The 23,775-nt window shown below is 39.2% G+C and overlaps 1 protein-coding gene across 1 annotated transcript in view; it reads right to left on the minus strand.

Moving 5' to 3' along the window:
* Positions 1 to 16,843: 16,843 nt before the first annotated feature.
* The window catches only part of FBXO47 (F-box protein 47), a 28,489-nt gene continuing 21,557 nt past the window's right edge, over positions 16,844 to 23,775 (minus strand). The window contains exons 8-10 of the mRNA XM_006889473.1: positions 23,391 to 23,533; positions 17,946 to 18,105; positions 16,844 to 16,956 (exon numbers count right to left, since the gene is read on the minus strand). Coding sequence (XP_006889535.1) covers positions 16,844 to 16,956; positions 17,946 to 18,105; positions 23,391 to 23,533 — 416 coding nt within the window. The remainder of the gene's footprint in view (positions 16,957 to 17,945; positions 18,106 to 23,390; positions 23,534 to 23,775) is intronic.

Here is a 23,775-nt window from a genome sequence, read left to right on the forward strand (position 1 = left end):
AACAGGTGTGGGTTTCTCTGGGGTGGGCTTGGCCTGTTGGGCTGGGCTGGGCTGGAGTGGGAGGCTGACCTCAATGGCCTTCTGTATTTAATGCCCCCTCAGACCTTCCTGTCCACCCCCCTCACCCACCCAAACATTCCAGGCCTGGGTGAGCCCCAGGACCCCCAGGAGAGGGGCACCACACATCTCGGCAAGTGGGAACCCACTCCCTTGGCCCTGAGATGGGAAGAGACTGCTGTTGTGTCGGGACCAGTACAGAGTCCTCTGCTTCTCAAAGAGAGGACTCTGGCTCTCCAGAAAGTCTTCTGAACGGCTGTTTCCCTCTCAAGGACAAAAGGAGACTAAAGTCCCCACAATAGGGTTCATCGCCCCCTCCTCACATGCATTCCTTCTCACACTGTGATTTTTACCCTCCTGCCCACATGGACCTGGTGTAGGCAAAATGCTCTCTGGGAAGCACGGCTGGGGTCAGTTCTTGCCCTTCTTAGTTTTATGGACAGCTGTGAGGCAGGAGAACAAGGTATTCTCTCCTCCAACCCTTTTCCTTCTTCCAAACCCCCATCTCCAGGAACCTTTGCTTGCTTCCTCAGTGGAAGCCCTAATCCTCAAGGATGGGACAGGGGGTCTTGGGGCGTCTCTGCCCATGCCACCTCCAGCTCCCCGAGATCAGGGTTAGGTATCCTGCTCCTCCTGACTCCTTTTGAGAAAGTGTGCCAAGGCCTCTCCACAGCCTTCCCTCCTGGCCCAGAGTCAAATGGACCCGGTGCCATGAAAAGCCAGTGGGAACCTCTGTGACCCAGGACTTAGCATGTGTGGAAGAAGGTGCGAGTGTGTCAGTGTCAGAAAAGAGGGCAAAGTCCTGTGACTGTTGGTGCCTCAGGGGTCATGTGCAGGTGGGTACCTGGAGCCATCTTCTCCTGGTATTTTCCTCAAAACCCATCGTGAGAGGGGACAGCCCTGGGAACAGTGTTCCTTCTGTGTTCTTTGGGTCCTACTTTCCTCTTGGGTGCCTCACTCTGAAGGTTCTCTCCTCAGACCTCTTCCTCTATCACATTAAAGCCCCCGTGGAACAGAGGAAGAAGGGTCCCAGGGCTACATAACTGGAAGCACAGACTCCAGGATGAGGAAGGGAAAGGTGGTGCTATCTCCAAGTTCCTTCTCTCTGCCCCTTGGCCTGGCTTTATTCATCTCTGGGCTTTCCTGTCATCCTTCTGCTTCCCATCCCACCCCCTGGCACTATCATCAGCTCAAGTCCAGGGCCCCACGATCAATTAAACATTCTGTTCCTTTGCGTATTTGTTCCCTGCAGAGTCTCTGGTAAAAGTGTTGGGGGGCATATTCAACCAGGTCATCATCATGCTTGTTTGCTGCTTTGGGAGGATTTCCCCCAAAATCTGAGGGTTGAAGAAATGACTGCTGGAGAGGAGATCCTGCCTCTCCATTTTTGGATAGGTGAAGGCAAGAGCAGTGTCTTACTTGAGGTAATTAAAGGGGTGATACAAGCAGCTATGGTGGCTTAGTGGTAAGGAGTTGCACTGCCAACCAAAAAGTATGTGGTTCAAATCCACCAGCTGTCCTGTTGGGCAGTCATTTTCTGTATGATTTACTGCCTCTGGAAACCTGCTGGAAGGTCGGCTACAAGTCGATTCTGACAACAGTATATAACATAAGCAGCAAGGAAGCAGTCTTTTGGGGACGCAGTGTTAGGAGGAGGCTGGTCCATTCCATTTCTTCTTGATCTCTAAGCACAATGTGGATTCTGGGGCCAAAAGTCAGGGACATACCTGTCAGGAGTACCTGGGGTTGGGTGGGTGGTGAGTGGGTGGGTGCAAGGAGTGTCACCTCCCCTCACAAAGGAGGGCTTGGAGGACAAGAAGCAATCTGTTTTCATTCTGCTTCATTTTCCTTTTAAAACAAGGCCAGGCAGCCCCTGGAATCTGTCTGCCTTTGTACTCCTCCTGTCCTAAAAATAGAGGGGACATTTTTCTTACACACCCCCAGAGAGAGTAGGGACTGTCACACTGGTGCTGAGGGACCCAGGGGCTGCCGGGAGTCCTTGCTCCTTTCCAGAACCTTCCATCCCTAGAAGAGCACAGAACCCCAAGGGCTGGGCCGAGTCCTTGGTGATTTCTTACAGTTCACAGAGGTCTTTTAGCTGATCTAATCCCAGGAAAAACAATAATGTGTCAAAGCTATAATGTGAATATAACTTTAGTGGACCAATAATAAGATGTAAGAAGTCCAATAAAGAGAAAAGTGAATCCTCCCAGTACTACTTCCTGTTTTCTTCCCCTATTTCCCTCCAGGGAAAACGACTTTATTGCTTAAGTTCTGCCTTCACCCCCCACCCCCCAGCACTTTTGGGCTTTTTCTTTCTTTTTTTAATAGCTGGGGGGGATGGGAATACTATCCCATGAACCTGTATTTAAAAAGAAATGACCATGTGAAATTTGCCTCTGTCCAAACATTTCATCTGTGTGTGTGGCGCCGTCCATTCATCTTTTTCTACGGGGTTGTTGTCTATTCTGGTCTGTTTGGTCCCTTCCCCTGTGGGCTTGTGCTCAGGATCAGATCTCTCCGGCCTGTTATTCTGAACATTTTGACTTGAACCACAAGTGAATCTTTCTTCTGGTGACTTAAATAAAAGTATAATTTTTACCTGCTGACTTGGTTTCCTCTCTGGCTCGGAGTGTGTGTGTAAGTGTGCACGCCCCAGTTGCTTGAGGCATCGGTTTGTTGTCCTCCTGGGAGCCCTGCTGACCTTTAGTGAGAAGAATGACTCTTTTGGAAACCTTCAGCTGGAGAGGAGGGAGAAAGGAGGAAGGAAGGGGCGGCTGGCTTGCTTTCAGTCTGAAAGCTCTCAGGCCTTGGTACCTACTTCTTTTGTGAACTCTAATCCCAGCAGTCTGCTCCGGGCCATTGCCCACTCATTCCTCTGTGCCCATCTTGGGGACATTCCCTGAAGCTTCCCTGAACTCCTAAAATCTATTGCTGTTTTGACTATGCTTCTGTGTCCCCAGATACTGATGAGGGCAAGTTACTGGTTGCTGTCAATTCTGGCAGAGGGCAACTCCATGTGAGACCACACTACAGGGTTTCCAAAGCTGTGACCTTTTGGAAGCGAACGCCAGGCCTATCCTCTGAAATGCCTCTAGTAGTAGAGCACTTACTCTTAAATACTACTGTGAGGGAGCTGTGTTGGCTTAGTGGTAAGGAGCTGCTTTTCCAACCATAAGGCAGTCGGTTCAAAACTCACCAGCTGCTCAGTGGGAAAAAGATGGGCAGTCTCCTCACATGTTGCTTCTGTAAACCCACTGGAGAGTCAGCTATAAGTCACTTCCAACTCTACGATACAGACAGCACTGTGGTAAGGAACTGCACTGCCAACTTAAAGGCACATGGTTTGATCACCAGCTGCTCCTCCTGAGAAAGGTGGGCAGTCTCCTCCCATGTGATTTACAGCCCTGGAAAACCTGGGTGATCAGCTAAGAGTTGGTTCCAAATGGACAGCACGTAGTACTGAGGAACAGGCACATACCTTTTCAATAAATGTTGAGTTAACAAATAAGCTCACTATGGGAACAGTAAGGTTCTAGAACTCTGTCACTGCTGGGCACTAGAGCTTGTAAAAGGAGCAGTGGTAACATGGGAAACACCAAGTCTGACTTCTGCTTCATAAAGGGGAACTTTCCTCATCAAAAATATGCATAGTGCCATACAAAGACTACATTGTCAGAGAGGCCACCACACATGCTCCTGCACCTGTTTCTACCAATCATTGGGCCCAATGTTCGCTGCAAATTGACTCACAGTTGTGGGTCTTATTAGGGAACTAGGTTGGGGAATGGGGAAGGCAAAGAATATCACACAGATTTAGTCCAACAGTCCCAAGCCGGATTAACAGCACAACATAAAATTCCTCAATTAGTTCATAGAACTCAGTCAACAAGTGAAAGTCTGGGTTCAGTTCAGCACAAATAAACCTCTACTTTCCTCAACTGTCCAATAAGCTTTATCTCAGAACAGTTACAAATTAGCTCTTCCTTCAGTCATCCAGCAAGCAAAACCTTTAACTGAGGCTCCATCTCCAGAGTTCCTCTGGTTACACTTTACCACAGTCTCTTCACCCTGTCTCCACCACACAAAGCTTTCACAGTGTGGAAAACTTTCTTATACTGGTGCCACAGCTGCTGATGATTTGCAAGATGATATGTCCATAATTAAGATGGAGACAATGCCCCCAAATGGGGCTAACACATGGATAGACAAGCCAATTTTCAAGATTTCTGATGCCATAAAGTTCAACATGTTTAATGAATGAAATGACTTGGAGCATCTACCATAAACCAACTTTAAGATGGTCTGGCAGCCCCAAATGATAATGATGCCATGTAACTGATTTTTTAATACATTCTTCCATTTGATCTTACCTGTGCTATGAGAAAAGGAACTATTGTTATTCCTGTGTTATAGATGGACTTCTCTGGGAAACCCGGAAAAATGAAGTGCCTTAGTTGAAATAGCTCACATAGGTGCTGAGCTGTGGGCGTGTGATCTTGGTGTGGTGTTCACAGCCTCATACCATGCTCCCTTTTGCCACAGTGGGCCACATGATGGAGACTTCTGCAGCTCTCACATTAGTGCCCACCTCCTCATCTCTCCAAGTGACCAATGTCTATAATTCTGCGCAGGGGATAGGGTAGAGCAGGGAATACAGCTTCAGCCTGACATCAAGCCTCAGCGGAGGGGGACATTTCCCACTTTCCGCTTATACTTAGAGCCCCTCTCTGGTTTCAGGAAAGCAAGGTGGAGAGGGGTTTTCCTTGAACTAAGGATCTGTATTCAGGAGAATGGCTCTTAGCAAGTCAGCAGACCTGGAGGAGGGAAGGGAATGTCCTGGATGTCACTGGGTGGTATAATTAAAGACAACACTGACACCTGCTCCCCTCCGGAGGTGCTGGCGCCTGATATTTTCCCAGTAAAAAGGATTAGTTGGTTAATTGTGTCTCCTATCTCCTGACCTCTTTTGTCTGCAGCTCTGTAGCCCCCTCTCTCCAGGAGACTTCATTCACTGTGAGAGTAGATGTTTTGGAGGGCACCTCTGTTTTCGAGGGCACCTCCTCTCCACTCCCAGCTCACAGGAAGCTCTGTATGCTCCTCCTAGAGGTGGACCAATGAGATGAGAGGAATCTCTAGTCTCTCTTCTAGGAAACTCATTGCTGCTGAGTCAGAACTGACCCATAGCTGACCCCCTTCAGGCTTCTGAGGCTGTAAACCGCATGGGAGGCCACTGCTCATCTTTCTCCCGCAGAGCCGATGGAGGATTTGATCTGTCAGAGAGACGCAGCCTTTGGGTTAGCAGTCCAACTTCCTAGGGATTACACCACCAGAACTCTACCAGTTGTTATGTGCCATCAAGTCACTTGTGACTCATAGCGACCCTATATGTACAATAGCTCTGACTCTGCTCTATCCTGAGCCAACCTCACTATCGCTGACACACCTACCACCATTATCCAAGTCGCTGGGTCAATCCATCTCATCTGGGGTCTTCCTCTCCTGCGCTGTCCCTCCACCTTTCCAAGCATGATGTCCCTCTCCAAGGACTAGTCCCTCCTGGCTTTACTAGAAGTGCCCTGATCCTGAAACCTGCCATGGGGTGGTGGTTTGGTGGGTACCCCAGACCCTTAAAACAACAACAAAACCCTATTTGGTTTAGAGCCAAAGAGAGAAGGCCTCAGAGATAGGACTGGGATTTTGGTTTTTATTAATTTAGAAGGAAATAAGAACAAGAAACAAAATAGCATAAGATAAAACCAAGTTCTCACCATCCAGCTTATACCGCACCCCCCCCCCCAAAGTACTCATTTTTTCCTTAGAGGAAACCACTATTTCATCTATTCACTTGTAGATCTTTCATTCACAGAAGTATGGGCCTAATGAAATCTCCCGTGTCCTGCCTATGTATATACCTCCAGAGGATACAAGAAGGGGAAAACCAAATAAGCCAAGGGTGTGACTAACACATAGCAGAGATGGAGGGATCTCTGTACTCACACTGTAAATGGCTGGGAGCAAAATGCCTCACAAAACGAGCATCAAACCGAGGCAGAGTGGAGGGACCTCTCACTAGTGTGGGCAGCAGAAAGAGGCCAGGCAGTGGGGTCAGCCACACTTCCGTTCGAATCTTGGCCACTGCCCTTTCCAAGGTCTGCAATATTAGACAATTTCCTGACAATTTCTGAGCCTCTTTATGAAAGAGGTTAAACATTCATTGTTGTGGTGCCAGAATTGGCTCACAGCTGACCCTCCACTGGGTTTGTGAAAGCTGTAAATCGCATAGAGGAGCCGCTGGTGAATTCAGCCTGCCAGCAATGCATGGGTTTTAGGTTAACAGCACAATTCCTTATGAACTAGGCCACCAGTGCTCCCTAAAAGAGGTTTTCAAAAATGCAGCTCAGGAGCTCTGGTGGCAAGAAGCTGCGCTGCAGTCCCGAAGGCGCACAGTTCAAATCCACTAGATGCTCTGCTGGAGAGGGAGGGGCAGTCTCCTCCTGTACCAGTTGGATCTGACTTGATGGTGCACAACAAGAACGAAAACAAAACAAAACAGAGTAAAAATCCGGAAAACAAAACCACAACTCATTGCCATGTCAGAACTGACTCATAGCTGACCCTCCAGTGGGTTTTCAGAAGTGGTAAAGTTCACAGGAGATTGTCTATCTTTCTCCTTTGGAGCAGCTGGTGGATTCAAACTGCCTGCCTTTGAGTTGGCAGCATCACTCCCTACCCATAGGCTACCAGTGAACTCTGAAAAGGAGATTTAGGGAAGTTGCAATTATAGTATGTGTGTTGGGTGACAGCTCGTGTGTTGTTGTTATGTGCCATCGAGTTGCCTGTGACTCATAGAGACCCTATGTGCAACAGCCCTAAACCCTGCTCTATCCTGTGCCAATCTCACTGTCTGTGACACACCTACCCCCATTACCCTAGTCATTGAATCAGTCCATCTCCTCGAGGGTCTTCCTCTCCTGAGCTGTTCTTCCACCCTCCCAAGCATGATGTCTCTGCAAGTACTGGTCCTGCCTTGCAACATGTCCAAAGTATGTCAGACGAAACTTCAGATAGCTGTTACAGGATTAAAAAAAAAGTTAGTTTCTTCCCCAGGGATACCAACTGGGACTCACATGAGATCTTTGTCCTTTCCCCCCCACATAAAGTGACCTTGGCTGCCGTTAGCTGCTCATGATGATCACCACATCAGGTTGAAACGTTGCCTGGTCCTTAATCATTGTGGATACACCGAGTACTCTGTTTTGGCTGCTATTTTGCTCGCCCTGCAACCTAGGGGGCGTTGTATAGTGTTCTGTTGTGCTCTGTAGGATGTTTACTGACTAATTGTCAAAGATCTCAGGCCTTTCTTCCTAGGCTGCCTTCATCTCAAAATGTCTCTGAAACCTGTGCACCATGAAAGACCCTGCAGGAACCACCAGTGTTAGTCTTAAACATGCAATGTTCAAGCCACCACAGTGTTACAAGTCTACAGACAGGTGGTGGAAAGTAACCTTTAGAACTTTCTCGTGGCCCATCGAATACCCACTGTTCCTATTCTGTAGCCAGAGTGGCCAAAGGAAAAAAAGAAGCAGAGCGACATTTAAGGGAATTCATTCCAAGATCTGGCTAGAGATCCTGTCTGCTCCTACATCCATACGATGCGATACAAAGCGGCGGAGCAAGGTTCCTGGGTAGAATTTGAACCTGTCCAATTCTCCTGGCTCTAAATCTAGTTGCTCCTCGGTTACCCACCCCGGGGCTTTGTGATTGGTTGATTGTAGGTGGATGAGGAGGGAGGAGGAGGCTGCTGCTGGAGCTGCGGCATCCCTTCGTCTCTGGCCTCCGGAGGGGGAGGGGAAAGAAGGAAGGGTGGGCAGTGAAGGCAGGAGGGAGCCATTTCTTTCTGACTGCAACCTTCGTGCGCACAGCTCACATTTCCCCGAAATCCAGAGGCCACACCGGGCAAGGGCTCCGCGATGCTGGATATTTTCATCCTGATGTTCTTTGCCATCATAGGCCTGGTCATTTTGTCCTACATTATCTATCTGCTCTAGTGGCCTGGAACCTGCGGCTTGGAGCCCACAGCACAGCCAGCCGCTCGCAGGGATGGAGCTACACGCTAGGATGGAGCCTCACGGCCGAGCAGCCCGCTTGCTGACGTCCCGGCGGATTTATGCTTCTGGTCATTATTCCGGGTACTGACTCAAAAAAGCAAAACTAAAAGAGACCTTGCTTTTTAATTTTTTTAAATTCTCTTCTCCCTCTCAAATGCACTGATAAGTATTTCTTAGGCCACTTGGAAAAGAATAACAATTAAAGAAATCTGGAACTTAATTTAAAATGTGACTTTTAAAAAAAAGTTAAAAATAAAGCCCTTAATTCAGGGGGTTTTTATTGAGGTGACTGGGCAATGTTGTGCATGGACCATTATTCAAAGTGGGTGCTCAAACGACATGTAGTCCTTTCCCTCCATAGTTAAAGGCAAAATACCTCTTTTCCAGGCCTGCAGAGTGGATTTGTATCTTGAGCTTACATTATTAATAACGCATTCTCACTGGAATAGGAGATAGCAAATGGGGATAGGTTTTGAAGTGTGGGAATCATCCATTCTCTTTTGTGGGGTTTGGCGGAAAGGGAGGACAAGTTTCTGATTCTTTTCCTGGGAGTGAGCCGCCCCTTGGAGCAGATACCTGTCATGCTATTCCCATCTGAGCCTTTTTTGTTTGTGGGTTTCCCCACAGCTCCTGGTCTCCAGTCCAACCGCGTATGGACAGCTGCCCAGAGGACTTCTTTCCAGAGCCTTGTGGATGTGATTAACCCCCGGCAAGCAAGGGCTGTATGAGTTCAGAGGCAGAAGCACAGGACCCGGATTTCAGGAGTTCATGGACAAGGCTGGCTCAAGCTGCATGCGTTTCAGGTGTAGACAGAGCACAGAAAGTTGCAATGTAGGCTCATTAAAGTTACCATGGAGAACTCACAAATTCATTTTGATAGCCTTTCCTTAGGTCTAAGTGCGACCACATGTGATGTTAAGATACAGTCTTTCATTGCTCATAGACAGGGATTCTTTGCAAATACCCGGAGCACACAACCTCTGTGTTCATCTGTGTAGTATTCATAGATGCACAGATTGCACAATGTGAGGTCGTGCGGTTTCCCTTGTCTCGTTCTTTAGCCAGAAGGAACTTGCCGTCTGAGTTTTTAAGATTTATCATATTTCTTCCCCTATCTCATTCTATGGTTGTTCGCTTTTTATTTAAAGAGAAAGAATATTGTATAGTACTCAGTCTTTATGCCCAACTGAAAGGTAAATTATTGAAATGTTATTTTATTATTTAGGAACACTCTCTGAAAATTATGTCAATATATTTCTGTAGTTGGTTGAAGAAACAATTTGAAGTCTCGAATAGCTTTTAGTCTTTCGAAATGTCTACATTTATTTTCCTCCTCTAGGATGAAACCCCCCCCCAAAAACAACAACAAACCAACAAAAAACAAAACCAAGGAGATGAAATAGTTGTGGTTTTGTTTTTGAAGAAAAAAAATAGTATTTATTTGCAATATAAACAAAGTCTTGTTGTTGTTTCAGGATATATGTATGTATGTATGAAATAGTTTTTATTATCAGTAGTTTTGTGTTCATAAAACATGTCTCAATTGACGTAGAAATCTTTCATTTTGAAATTCTGATCAAGAAAACATAGTTCTGGAAACTTTGCCTAGGTAACACATTATGTCAGCCTTATGCTTTAGGACTTCAGTTGATTCTGTCAAATGAAAGGGACTAGACGGTTCGAATCCACCAGATGCTCTGCCGAGGAAGGAGGAACAATCTCCTCCTGTACCAGTCAGATCTGATTTGACGGTACACGCACACACACAAATAATAAAATAAAAAAAATAATTTAAAAAAAAAAGAAAGGGACTAGAAAATTGTCACTATTCCTTTCCATTTTAACAAACAAGAATTCTAGAATGCATGTGTTTTTTTTTAAACTACATTTTTAAGCAGAATTCGGTTGGAATTGTCAGGTACCCCTTTCCCACTCACTTTCTCTTATTATTTTATAATAAAGTGCACTTTATAATAAAAACTCTAGCTCTTTTTTGGCACAACAGCCACATTATGATGATAAAATGACAACATATATGTTTGTGATAATTTTAGTGATTTGTTTAGTGAATATTAGTAAGTATAATACTATATGGTGGTATATGATGACTGAGAAGTAATCTGGTAGATATAAAGCAGGGAGCATGAATTTGAAAGCAGTCCATTCAGGATGAGCATCTGTAGCTCCTTGGTGTGACATTTCCCACTAAAATATTCCTGAGTCTTGGGATAACCTTCCATTGTCCAATTTAAGCAAAAATAACAGCTCTGTGCCCTTATCCAAATAATTTCAGCCAAACAAGTATTTTGATGTGGTTCTTGTTACTTAGTTGACAACTGAAATGGAATTGAACAGGCAGAGATTATAGCATGGCAGAGGATATGGCAAAGTTTTGTTGTTCATAGGGTCACTGTAAATTGTCATCAACTTGATGACACCTAACAACAAACATAATTATGATGGCGTAGAACATATGAGAAAGCTCTAAGTAACAAAGCTCAATTTGACATCTTCAAAAGAATAAATTATGTCTTGGAGAAAGTGCAACCGGGATGCTCCCTGGAAGCGAGAATGGTGAAGCTTTGTCTCACATACTTGGGGTATGTCGTTAGGAGGGGCAGTCCTTGGAAAAGGACCTGTTCGAAAAAGTAGAGGGTCAGCGAAAGAGAGGAGGACCCTCAGAGGGTGGACTGACATAAGGACTGTAACAATAGGCTCAAGCATATCAGAGATGGGAGGCAGCATAAAGCAAGGTTCAGATCTGTTGTTCATAGGATAACTATAAGTCATATTCCACCAGAGGGAACCTAACAGCAACAACATCAATGAAGCCAAGGCTCTTTAGCCTATTGCCGTGCAATGTTGAAATAACTAATAAAAGCAGTAATAAAAACTAAATAAAGCAGTGAACAAAATCAACCAATTTTAGTTATATATCAATTATATATACTGCTGGTTTTGAGTACAACATAAGCAGAAAGATACTTGTGGAATATCATGATTTTAAAAGTTAATTATATTTTGAAAGAAAATCTTTATGATTTTATAGCTATATCCATTCCTTAATAATGCATTTGATAATTTTTATGGTGTTGATAATTTGTTTTGAATTTAACATTTAAATTATATATTAGAATCCTAAAGCATATTTTTAAAGTTACATGTATAATATAAAAGTTTGTATACATTTTTTTTTTAATAAGAATCCTGATGGAGTAGTGGTTGAGCAGTCAGCTGCTAACTGAAAGATTGGTGGTTCAAACTCCCCAGCCACAGATAGCCACTCTGGGTTTGGTAAAAATTTACAGCCTTGGAAACCTTATTACTTTTCCCTATGGGGTTGCTATGAATTGGAATCCACCTGATGACATGCTGTTGGCTTGTTATATACATGTTACAAAATTTGTATCTTAGGGCTTTCAGGTCTCCTAAAATAGGAATAGTACTTGGTTTAAGAATATGTTTGAATGATTACAAATTGCTTAAAAATTAGTGTGACATGATGATAACAATGATTAGAGGAATGCTTGCCTTTTTAAAAAATACTTGCTTTTTTTGATGAAATATATATAGAAAAGTGGTATTTCAGAAGAAATAATTACAAAAAGCATCTGTTTTGGAAAGAGTAAGTATTACGAGTTAGAACCACTAGAGACTCGTTGTTTTGAGTATGTGGAATTAAACACAAACTTCTTGTGTTTAAAACCTGACCTAACATGGCTTACTGAATTTCAGAAAAGGTGTTTTCTTTCCAAAGACTTATATTTAGTATTGATAAGACTTTCAAAGCCCTTTAAATAGTATTTTAACTTTAAATTACTCAAAGTCAACAAAATTGTAATTCTCTAATAAAGTATGGATGTATAATTGAAGTAGAAAATAGTCTTTGCAAATGATACTTTGGCTTTATCAAACTCCAAATATTTAATAAATCTAGGATGGTCCCTTCTGAGTTAGTTTTGTTCCATCTACTTTAAATATTAACATGAAATTATATGTAAAGAAAGAGGCAGAGATCATTGACACAACTTCAGTTATAAAATCAAACAAGCAAAATCAAACAAGCAAAGGAAGATACATTTAGAAGTATTTAAGAACAATTTTTTTAGAAAAATACTAAAAAATCTTGTAGTCATGGGAAATTGCTGGTAGCTCACAATAATTTCAAATTAACTGGGTTTTTTTAATTGATCTTTTTATATTAACTGGATTCTTGAATTTATTTTAAAGTAAGAAAATAGTAGCATTTACAATTTAGCAATAATTGCTTGGGAATTTGACCTCCAAATGAAACAGCAGAATACAAATTAGTGTCCTACTTAAAGCTTACTGTTCAGTTTATGAATTATTGCTTGTAGATGGCTTCCAGTTTTATATAATATTAAACATATACTTAACTGTGTGGGTAACTGTAACCTGTTACATGAAAAAAAAATTCCTTTTTTTGACCATGCACAACTATAATTACAGCTTATATGTAAATAAGTTCTTCGATAAATAAAAGAGTTGTACATTCAGTGACTTTCATAACAAAAAACTCAGGACAAATTAAAACTTTTTTCTGATTTTAATTTTATTAGTATAAATAACAAATAAAATTAGAAAATATTCAATATTTAACCATTAAAGACATTTAGTTTACTATACATATATAAACCTTTTTAAATAATAAAGTATTTTTTTAGTTTTATGCAGCTTTAAGAAAGCAGTATTATTAGAATGTCTACAAATATTAACCTTTTTAAAAATTTGAGCCTCTCTTCCTCTCCCCACTCCCCTAAAATTTGTCTTTTAAGTGCTAAACAGTTTATTTAAAAAGATCTCCAGTCACTTGAGATATTTTCTGTAGTTATATTTTCTTTCTTGGTGAAAAAAAAAGTACTTAGTCCTTTAACATATTTCCCCTTAAGCCTGGAGGATATTGTCCATGGAGATCTTTCAGGTCATCTTTCTTAGCTTAGTGATGTTCAGTAAACCATAAGCATGTGTCCATGCCTTCATTTTTCACAGCCACTTGCTAGTGGAATTGCTAAAGAAGTCACATTGCCAGTAAAGTGTCCAATAACCAAACAGGCTTTGGTGGTAGCTTTGTTTTTCCTTCCACAATTATTTATCAACATAAAAATCTGCTATCATATATTGAATGCTGTTTACATAATGAGGTTAACTCTTGAATAATAATCAAATGAAAATATAAACATTTGTTTTTCATTGTCATCAGATGATTGCACTTTTGCTGGGCACCTCATAATTGCATTAGTCTAAGATGAACAAATTATTCTGGCAATAAAACCTTTGTTAATAACAGAAGAACTGGAAGCATGAAGTAAGTCATCATAAAACACAATAATGCCATCACAAAACAGATGCCTATTGCTCATGTTATTAGAACATCCTGGTTAAATAACAGCTAGGATTAAGTCCTAATCATAATAATTTACTGACTGTGTTATGAATATGATGAAGTTGGGGAGGGGAGAAGGGCATGGGAAGAATCATTTAAAGTATTAAAGGTATTCTATGGTTTTATAAGTACAACAGAGTACTCATCATAAGACATACAGTTTCTGAGTAGCATCATTAGTTTTTTAGGGCTATTAATATGTATTATATCCGTAGAAACCATAATGATTAATATAATGATGTACTGTTAAAGTTGCCTTTTAGTAGAAGTAGAAATCATCTTATAAACTGAAGTCAAAGAAAACTGAGAAATTAAAAAACAAAAATAAAAACAAATTATATGTTAGTTTACATATGTTATTATTACTGTTGTAGAGTTAGACATGTCCTGGTGTCTTCAGAGTATACATTTTATAAATGCTCATTTTTGTGTGTGTGGCAAAATGCCCATCTATTCCATCACTTTAACATCAATACTAATGCAAGTTAACCTCCCACTTTCAAATTTTATTTCACACTTTATTTCTGATGACAAATATACTTAGTGAAGTACTGAACTCCTGAATTGAGGAAGCGGCACATTTGATTTAAAATGTCATTCTTAGCTATTGAATAAAAACTTTGTTAGCTTACTTTTTGTTGGTAGCAAAATTATTTATCTACTGTTCTCAAAGAATGAATCAAATTCCTTATGCTTTAAATTTCCAGAGGGTCAAATAATAATCTCATTATTATTATGAATAATAATAAGTTAAAAGATTTATAGCAGCTATCTTATCAATTCAACTGTGTAATGAGAGTTAAGATCCAAATTTATAAAAAAATGTTAAAATTAAAGTATACTTCTTCAGAGCTCTGGTGGCCTAGTAGCAAGAAGCTGCACTGCAATCCCAGAGGTATGTGGTTCGAATCCACCAGATGCTCTTCTGGAGAAGGAGGGACAATCTCCTCCTGTACCAGTCAGATCCAATTTGACGGTATACACACGCAAAATAATAAAATTAAAGAAAGGAAGTATACTTCTTTTGTACATTTGCTGAAAATAACCGCTGAACACTTAGAAAAATTTAAATTATAGTTCAGGAGGCCTCACAATATCAAATTTCTTTCTCGAAGAGAATGATACTTGACATCTCTTTAGTAAACTATTAAAACATTCATATTTATATAAGAATATGTAATTTTTTCCCTCTATATACTCTCATCTGCATATTCTCAATTGAAATCTAAATCAACTAGGCTTTCTGAGGCATATTTGGGAGAAAAAAGAGAAAGTGAGAGAAAAAGATAAAGAAGGGTGACCAGGAAGAGAGAGCAGGAAGAAAATGGGAAGGAGGAGTGAGAAACAGGAGAACAAGGAAAGATCTGAGGAAGATATTATTTTGTACCTTGGTATCTGCCAACTTTTTCTTCTTTTTTAAAATTCCTTAATTTTTATTTTATTATTATTTTTTGCATGTACCATCAAATCAGATCTGACTGGTACAGGAGGAGATTGTCCCTCCTTCTCCAGCCAAGTATTTGGTGGATTTGAACCACATATCTCTGGGATTGCAGTAGAGCTTCTTGCCACTAGGTCACCAGAGCTCCCTGGTATCTGCCAACTTTTAAACTTTATAATTTAGTTGTGACGGCATAATTAAATTGACAAGAAAATAAGAACCAAGATAAAAGCAAGAACTTTGATTATGCATAAAAAATGCAAATGCTAAAACTATGGAAGAAAAAAAATTCTGCTACCAGTGAATAGAATTATAGTAGGACAATAACTTTTCTCTCTTTCAAACACTCTAGGACACTTTTGGGCCAGCTTTTCATCAATGAACAACAGTTAATTTTTTACCTTCCTAAAGTGAAAGTAATTGCATTTAGTACTGAAATATTGAAAATCACGTTAGCACAATTTATATTTTCTTCACAATTTTCACACTTCCTCAAATTAAATTTCTCACTTTCTTAACAAATCGAGGCCTTCTTGCCAAACGCTTAAGAATTTCCCATAATTTACACTCCATTTCTGTTGGTAATTTTCCTATCTTCAAATGTGTCTTCCTTTCACCAGCTCCAGAGATGAGTTAAAGCAAAAGCTTGAGAATAAAGTCAGCTTCTGAGAAGTTCAGTAGGAAAGGGTGTGTTTTAGCTGGAACAAGGCAATCAAAACCAAGAAAATATGAGATCAAGGAGGGCTCCAGAACAAGGTCAGTCCCTTGAAGCAGTGGCATTCTTTATTCTTCCTATTTAGTATCGGTAAAAATTCTGGGGGATGATGGTAGCCAGGCAGAAAGTTTTAGACCTTCTTAAGTCCATTTAATTTAGTTAATTTACGGTGCTTTCTCTCCTAGGTTGCTTGCCCTAAGCATTCATGCTTCCAGTTCCTTCAATAAGTCCTACTTTCCAGTTCCTTCAATAAGTCCTACTTTCAGCAAGAACACCTTTTAGAAGAATTGCAAATTATTTATGAAGAGTATTTGGACTACAGAATAGGTTTTTTTTTTTTATTCATTATATAAATTTGTGACACTTTAAAACTCAGGAAAGTATAAAAGAGTATTTTCTTATATTCAGATAATATATACCTCCCTCTATTTATTGACTTTGTATGATACATTCTGAAGGATAAGGATAATGTGTGTGTATATATATGTCTAAGTCTATATTGAAGTACAGATATAGACATGTATACACACACAATCCAGATATATATGTACACACATACACACACCCTTCCATTTTTGAGCTATTCATGAAAATATGAGCAAAATACAATGTTCTTTGTAATCATACATCAAGAAGGTAGCAAACAATATAGGAAAAAAGATTTATATGCTATATACTCCAAAGCACCATACTGCAAATCTTTACAAAACACTTTAGGCAATGTTTACAGAACCTATGCAAAGTTAACAGACACATACTATTTAGTGAATTTGAGTCTGGTGTAACTTTAAAATAGAATTTTCTCTTGCTCCAACAAGTCACACAAAACATGTTAGGTTGGTCACAGATGATTTGACAGCTAATATTCCATTTCAGTTCAGTGTTAGGTTTATCAAAAGAGAGACAACTTATTGCCAGAAAATGTCAACACATTCTTGAATATGTCTATTATTTTTACATTAATGATGGTATAGGTAGTTGCTTATAAAAGTCTATTTTTAGGTTACTTAGAGGGTAAAAGCCCCAAACATGCTATTTTTGGGGTATGAAAAAGTAGCATTCTTCTAATTGTTAGTTCAGTAAGGCATTCTTTTAAGACAAAGCTTTCTGAGCATTTAAGCTGAGAAAGTATTCATGGTCAGACAGAGGACTTCTTTATGGAAGCTAGCTTGTGCTTGCACGAGATGGAACAAATTAATAAAGTTTCTGTTGTCTTCATCACGTTCACCTATATGTGCCGGACACAGAAATAGACAGTAGAGAAAAGAAAGTGACAGTTATATTTTTACATATTTATCTACCTAGAGACTAATCAGTGACTTTTACTAGATTTTTCTAAGTCAGATGTAGATCACTGAAATAACAGAATATTACCAGAATTCCTAGAATACTGGATGAGAAAGCAGAATAGGCAGCTAGCTCTAATTTTATTACCCTGAGCATATTTAATCTTTTTTTAATGTAATAATTATGTTTATTATTTGTACAAACATATCATAATACATTTATGAGCATTAACTTGGGTGATTTTTTTTCAATATACTTTTACTTTTTTTCCCCTTTTTATTTTTCTTCTTCTTAAGTTTTATTTTTTTAATAATTTTAATGACATTTTTAAACTGTTTTCACCTATATAGATTTCTTCAAATACTATTACATATAAATCTGTGTATATATCAAATATGTATTATTTCTCCAAATAATAAAATCTAGTTTTGACTCTTTTTGCCCTTGAAAAAAAATAATTTTAATGAGCATTTACAGAGATTTTGGATTTCCATTCATTCATTGCTGCACTTCTCTCCCTAGATAATCTTTTAAAATCTTAGTTTTTAATCTATAAAACAAGAATAGTTACCATGCTGGATGCTTAATAAAACAGTAATGTCTGTAAAAGTATCCTGGAAGTGCACACATTTATGGCATTGTTATGATGATTAATTATGATAGTTATAAATGAGCAAGTTAGCTCTTCTATGCAAAACTGAAATTAAGTCTTCTCAAAGTAGACTCTTATATTTTACATTTTCCATGAAAATCAGGACAAGATATTTTTAAGTGACAAAACCTAGGAACTAAGTATATCATGAAAGGCAAAAAAGAGGTATCTGCTTCTTCTATTGTTAGTTTGGAAAGAAAAGTCTAATTAGCTGTCTTAAGTAGAGACTATAATGTATTTTCAACTCTCACCCGTGCACCATTTACATGAGTACTCACCAGACATAATTGACTGCATCATCTCCACTATAACACATGCAAATGCATGTGGCACACTCTGCAGGAAGTTATTTCTTTCCACTGGAGTGCTAAAGACTTTACAGACTTTTTGCATCATTTTAACTGCCCAATCCATACAGTATAGTTCCTTCTCACATACCTAATTTGGACATAAGAAGCATTATTGTAAACTTGCACGTAAATAAAGTGTTAAAACGTGAAAATAGTATTGACAGTGATAGTATGTCTTCACATAATTTATTGTTCTTATGTGTCACTGAGTCATGTGTGACTCATAGAGATCCTATGCACAACAGCTCAGAACACTGCCCTAGTGAAAACTGTAAGTGTGAAATTTCTTATATCTAATATTCCTTTGGGAGCTCTGGTGGCCTAGTGGCAAGAAGCTGCTCTGAAATCCTGAAGGCATGTGATGCATGTCTACCAGCTGCTTTGTGGGAGAAGCATGGGCAATTTCCTGCATGTGATTAACTGCCCCTGAAAACCTGGCAGAGGGTCAGCTATGGGTCGGTTCAGCTATGGGTTGGTTCTAACTCAATGGTACACAACAATAGGCAACAACAATATTCCTTTGTTTTCAAATAGTGTCATTTTAATGGGAATATGTGGGGTATAAATGTTAATTGAATTTATGGTGATCTTATTATTTATTAATATAAGAAATATTTAAAACCATTATTGAGCATAGGAAAAAGAAGACTTCTGCTTATTATTCTATAACTATATCTGTAGTATGTTAAGCACCTGCAAAGAGTGGGAGGTACAATGATGAACCATAAAAACATGGGCTTTATTCTCAAGGATTAAGTGAAAGTGATCCACAAATAGGCAATCTCAACAGGCAGGAGAACTCTATATTACCAACTTCTCTCTTCAATTTTAAAGGATATTTGAATCTCTGTTATTTAAAAGGTAAATACTTTTTATTTTTTCAAGGGCTTATATTGCAAATATTAAGCTAAATATGTGCCTTAATCCTATGGGACCCAATTCACATATTTAGGAAGGAAAAAAGCAAACTGTGATCCATGTACATACATCACATTATAGAGTTTTTTTAAAGATTTTTAAAATTTTGATTACTTTGTGTGTGTGTACTATCAAATTGGATCTGACTAGTGTAAGAGGAGATTGCCCCTCCTTCTCCAGCAGAGTATCTGGTGGATTTGAACTGCATACCTCTGGGATTATAGTGCAGCTTCTTGCCACTAAGCCACCAGAGCTCCCTACATTACATAATGTTTTAAAATTTCTACAACTTAGAATTCAAATGTCACAGTTATTCTAGATCCTTCTAGATATCCCACAGTGTCTGTGCTTTTCTTTATTTTTTAAATTAATTTTAATGAAAGCTTACAGAGACTTAGTGTTTCCATTCATTCACTGTTGTACTTTTCTCCCTGCCCAACCTCCCTTGCAATTCGCTCTTCTCTTTGAAAAGTCTGTCATTGTTATACAATCCCTCCCCCCAAGTCCACTCCACTTGCAGCCTTCATTCTGGGCTTCTGTCATGACAATAATACATAATCACATATCCCTTTTGAACAGTTCTCTCCCTCATCTGTTTAAATGCAGTATATATCTTCCCTCAACCTTGATGTTTTACAACAGTGGCACTATGCAGTATTAGTCCTTTTGTGACTGAGATATTTCACCACTCAACATAATATCCTCCAGGGTCACCCATTTTGAATAATATTTCATGAGTTCCTTGTTTTTCAATGCTGCATAGTATTCCATTGTGTGAATATACTAGAACTGCTTTATCCATTTGTTTGTTGATGGACACTTGGGTTGTTTCCAATTCTTTGCTATTGTGAACAAAGCCACAATAAACATGGGTGTGGCTTTTCTTTATTTTTTTAATTTCACTGAAGATAATTTATTCATGTGCACTGTGTTCTATACAGGCTTTAATTTACGTTGTGTTTCATACAATAATTAATATACATTGTACTTTATGTAATTATTATTGATCTATGCCTATTATTAGTATTATGATTAATATTTCGGGTCCCTATTGACTCTTTCCTAATCCTTCACTCCCCTATCCACCCACTACACTGCTCACCTAGTTCCCAGCTTTCCCTTTATTCTGCCCTCTTCCCTCTTTCCTCTCCCCTTAGTGTCTGCACTTCTCTTGAGTTGGGCAATCTCATCATCATTTAGCTTCTAGTTGATAACATTGGTTATTTCTCAAGCCTTAGAATATGTGGGTGGCTCAAAAATATGGAATGCTTTATGAGTTTGTGTGTCATCCTTGTTCCTTGTGGGTCATTCTAATCTCCTCTGTATTGTTCTAATTTTACTATACATGTTGCTGAAGCGAGCACAAAAGGTAAAGATTAAAGCAAAGATTGTATGTGCATGACTAAAACTGAAAAGTCAAAAGCTGATTTATTCACATTCTAAATGACCAATTAAGGGGAGCTCTGGTGGCCTAGTGGCAAGAAGCTGCGCTGCAATCCCAAAGGCATGCAGTTTGAATCCATCAGATGCTCTGCTGGAGAAGGAGGGGCAATCTCCTCCTGTGCCAGTTAGATCTGATTTGATGGAATACAACAAAATTTTTTTTAAAAAATGGTAAATGACCAATTGAAAACACACAGTCAAACAAATAATGTACAACATGAAAAGAAACTATATAGTAATATAACTAAGCATCAACCTGAAAAGAAAAGTCATTGAATACCCATTATGTGTAAAGCACTGTACCTGGAATAATGAAAGAAATTATGCAGTCCACAAAAACAACATGAAACCTATACCTAAAACAAGAAGCTGTTATATAAGCAGAGCAAGGGAATATACAATGGATTAAAATAAAGGAAGATGTGCATTAACACTTTATCCTTTCCTCAAGTGTATTCAGTCTATATGCTAAACAAATCATTCAAGAAGTTAGACTATGGGGAGCTCTGGTGGCCCAGTGGCAAGGAGCTGCAACTACAATCCCAGAGGCGCACAGTTCGAATCCACCAGATGCGCTGCCGAGGAAGGAGGGACAATCTCCTCCTGTACCAGTCAGATCTGATTTGACGGTACACGCACGCAAAAATAATAAAATAAAAATAAATATAAAAAAAAGAAGTTAGACTATATGAAGAAACATGTAGCATCAGAATAGGAGATTGGGGAAACAGAGGAATGCTCCCAGATGGGCGTTTTTGGATGGTGAGAGCCAATGAGAATGCTTGATTATGGAGGACTGTGGAATGATAGAGCTCATGGAGTTTGAAACTTGCCTTGGTTCTTAAATTTGGGTTTTTCTTTCATAGGGTTGCTATGAGTCGTCTATGACTCAATGGCACTTAACAACCACCACCCCTGGATTTAAAAGAACCTGAAATCTATTTTGAGAGATGCACACATACAGTAACTTAAGAACACTAACAGTGGGAGCTCTGGTGGCCTAGTGGCAAGGAGCTGCAACTATAATCCCAGAGGCAAACGGTTTGAATCCACCAGATGCTCTGCCAGGGAAGGAGGGACAATCTCCTCCTGTACCAGTCAGATCTGATTTGACGGTACACGCACACAAAAATAATAAAATAAAAATTAAAAAAAAGAACACTAACAGTAAATGAAGAGAAGACATATTTGTGGCAAATTAGAGAAAATCAGTGTTCAGAGTTGAGACGTTAAGTAGAGAAGGGTATCTAGAAAAGGCTTTTCCCTTTCTAGTCGCTTTTGCTCTATTTCATTTGCTATACTTCCACCAAAGTGACCTTCTCAAACAAAAATATATTTCATCTTTTTTTAACTTTTCAATATATCTCTCTTAACAAGATAGATTTAAGCTCTCTCCAAAAACTTGCTTATAAGACCTTTCTTTACCTAGTTTCTCCCTCCTTACCTACCCTCATCTCCCACAACTCTTCTGAATAATTTATCCCTCAGAAATAATACTGAGTTGCTTACAGACCTTTGAATAGATCAATTCTGTTCCATTTCTCAGGTTCTTGCACATGCTTTTCCTGCTGTCTTGAATAATTTGCCATCTGCCTAGTGATCTTGTTCATTTTTAGAAATCCATATTACTGGAATTTGATATGCTCTTTCTGTGCTCTTTCCCCACCCTAGTTATTTCTCCTTTCTGCTCTACCTTATTTTTTTAAAAAATATATAATTTTGTATTTATCTCCCTAAATTTCAACTGAGTTATACATACTTTGATAGCTCTTAAAAGAGTGTAAGCAACTTGTGGTCAGACACTGTGTACTATTAGTTCCCATAGTCCTAGAATCCTGGTAGGTGAAGGGGTTGTGCTGCCAACTCAAGTCAGGCAGTTTGAAACCACCAGATAAGGGAGAAAAACAGGCAAGCTCTTCCTTTGTGATTTCCAGCCTTTAAAAACCTGCAGAATGATCAGCTATGATCATCTGACTCACTGCAATGAGGAATTTTTTAAAAATAAGAATCCTACACAGTTCCACAGCCAATATTTATTTGAATATTTCAGGAAAGGGTCAATATTTCATCTCATTTCCTAAAAAGGGTGATCCAATAGACTGTGGAAATTATCAAACAATATCACAGGCAAGTAAAATCTTGTTGAAGACTATTTTTAAAATGACTAGTACATTGACAGACATTGCCAGAAATTCAAGTTGAGTTTAGAAGAGGCCATGGCACCAGGGATATCATTATTGATGTCAGATGGATCCTGGCTGAAAGTAGAGAATACCAGAATACCTATTTGTGTTTTATGCAGAAGTATTTGACTATGTGCATCATAACAAATTATGGCTAACACTGAGAAGAAAGGGAATTCCAGAACAGTGGTTTTTCAGAGCCATTAAATCACACAGGAGATGGCCATTGCCCAACTCTCTCATGTAGAACAGCTGATAGATTTGAACCATGTGCCTTTGGGTTGGCAGCATAACCCCTTACCTCTAAGCCACCAGGGCTCCCTTTGTGGCTTATAGTAAGCATTCAATACATTTGTGTTAAATGAATGAATATGAAATATATTTTTAACTTTTTATTTTAAAAAATTAATTATATGAAATAGAGACTAATATAATGAATACCTAGTGCCAATGCTCCTAGCCAATAGACAATTTAGCTTCAACAATAGCCAATCCTGTTGTAGCTCTGTCCTCCTTCATTTCTACATCCCTTCCACTTGATTATTTTAAAACAAATAGAAAGTAGTTTTTAAATGGAAATTTTTAAAAACTATAAAATCAGCATAGTTGTATAATTACAATCTAGACATATGGTACAGAGAGAATAATATAAAGAATGCTTCCAATGAATAAAACTTATTGTACACATTTTAATATTTTTAAGCAACATTAAAATTTAAACTTAATACTTAACTCTTTCAAAGATTTTGTTGCAAGGAGACTCCCTGGTAGTTGACTGTTATGTTAAATAACATACCAGAAAAAAAAGAAAAACCTTACTTTTTCTTACCAAAGCCAAAAAGACTATCAGCCTTGCCAGTTCAACGGTTCTTCCATTCACTGCTTTACTAGCCATGAAAGTGAAACAGATGTTGTTCCCACTCAGGATTAGGAGGCGTGCGTTATTCTCTAGAAGCCACTCCCGGGGAACCACTTTTATCAGAGGAAGAATAATTATTCAATGAGAACTTACACTATAGCTAGAGTAAAAATTATTAAATATATGCCATGCAATCTTATATTTCTACAGTTAATGCCAAGGGTAAGTTCAGAATAAAACATATCTATATATACATGAGGGATCTCTAGTGGCCTAATGGTAATAATTTGCACTGCCAATCCAAAGACAGGTGGTTCTAATCCACTAGCTCTTCTGTGGGAGAGAGAGATGGGTA

The sequence above is a fragment of the Elephantulus edwardii genome, unplaced genomic scaffold, assembly GCF_000299155.1.
Source record: "Elephantulus edwardii isolate Elephantulus edwardi_28Jun2011 unplaced genomic scaffold, EleEdw1.0 scaffold00077, whole genome shotgun sequence".
Taxonomy (NCBI): Eukaryota; Metazoa; Chordata; class Mammalia; order Macroscelidea; family Macroscelididae; genus Elephantulus; species Elephantulus edwardii.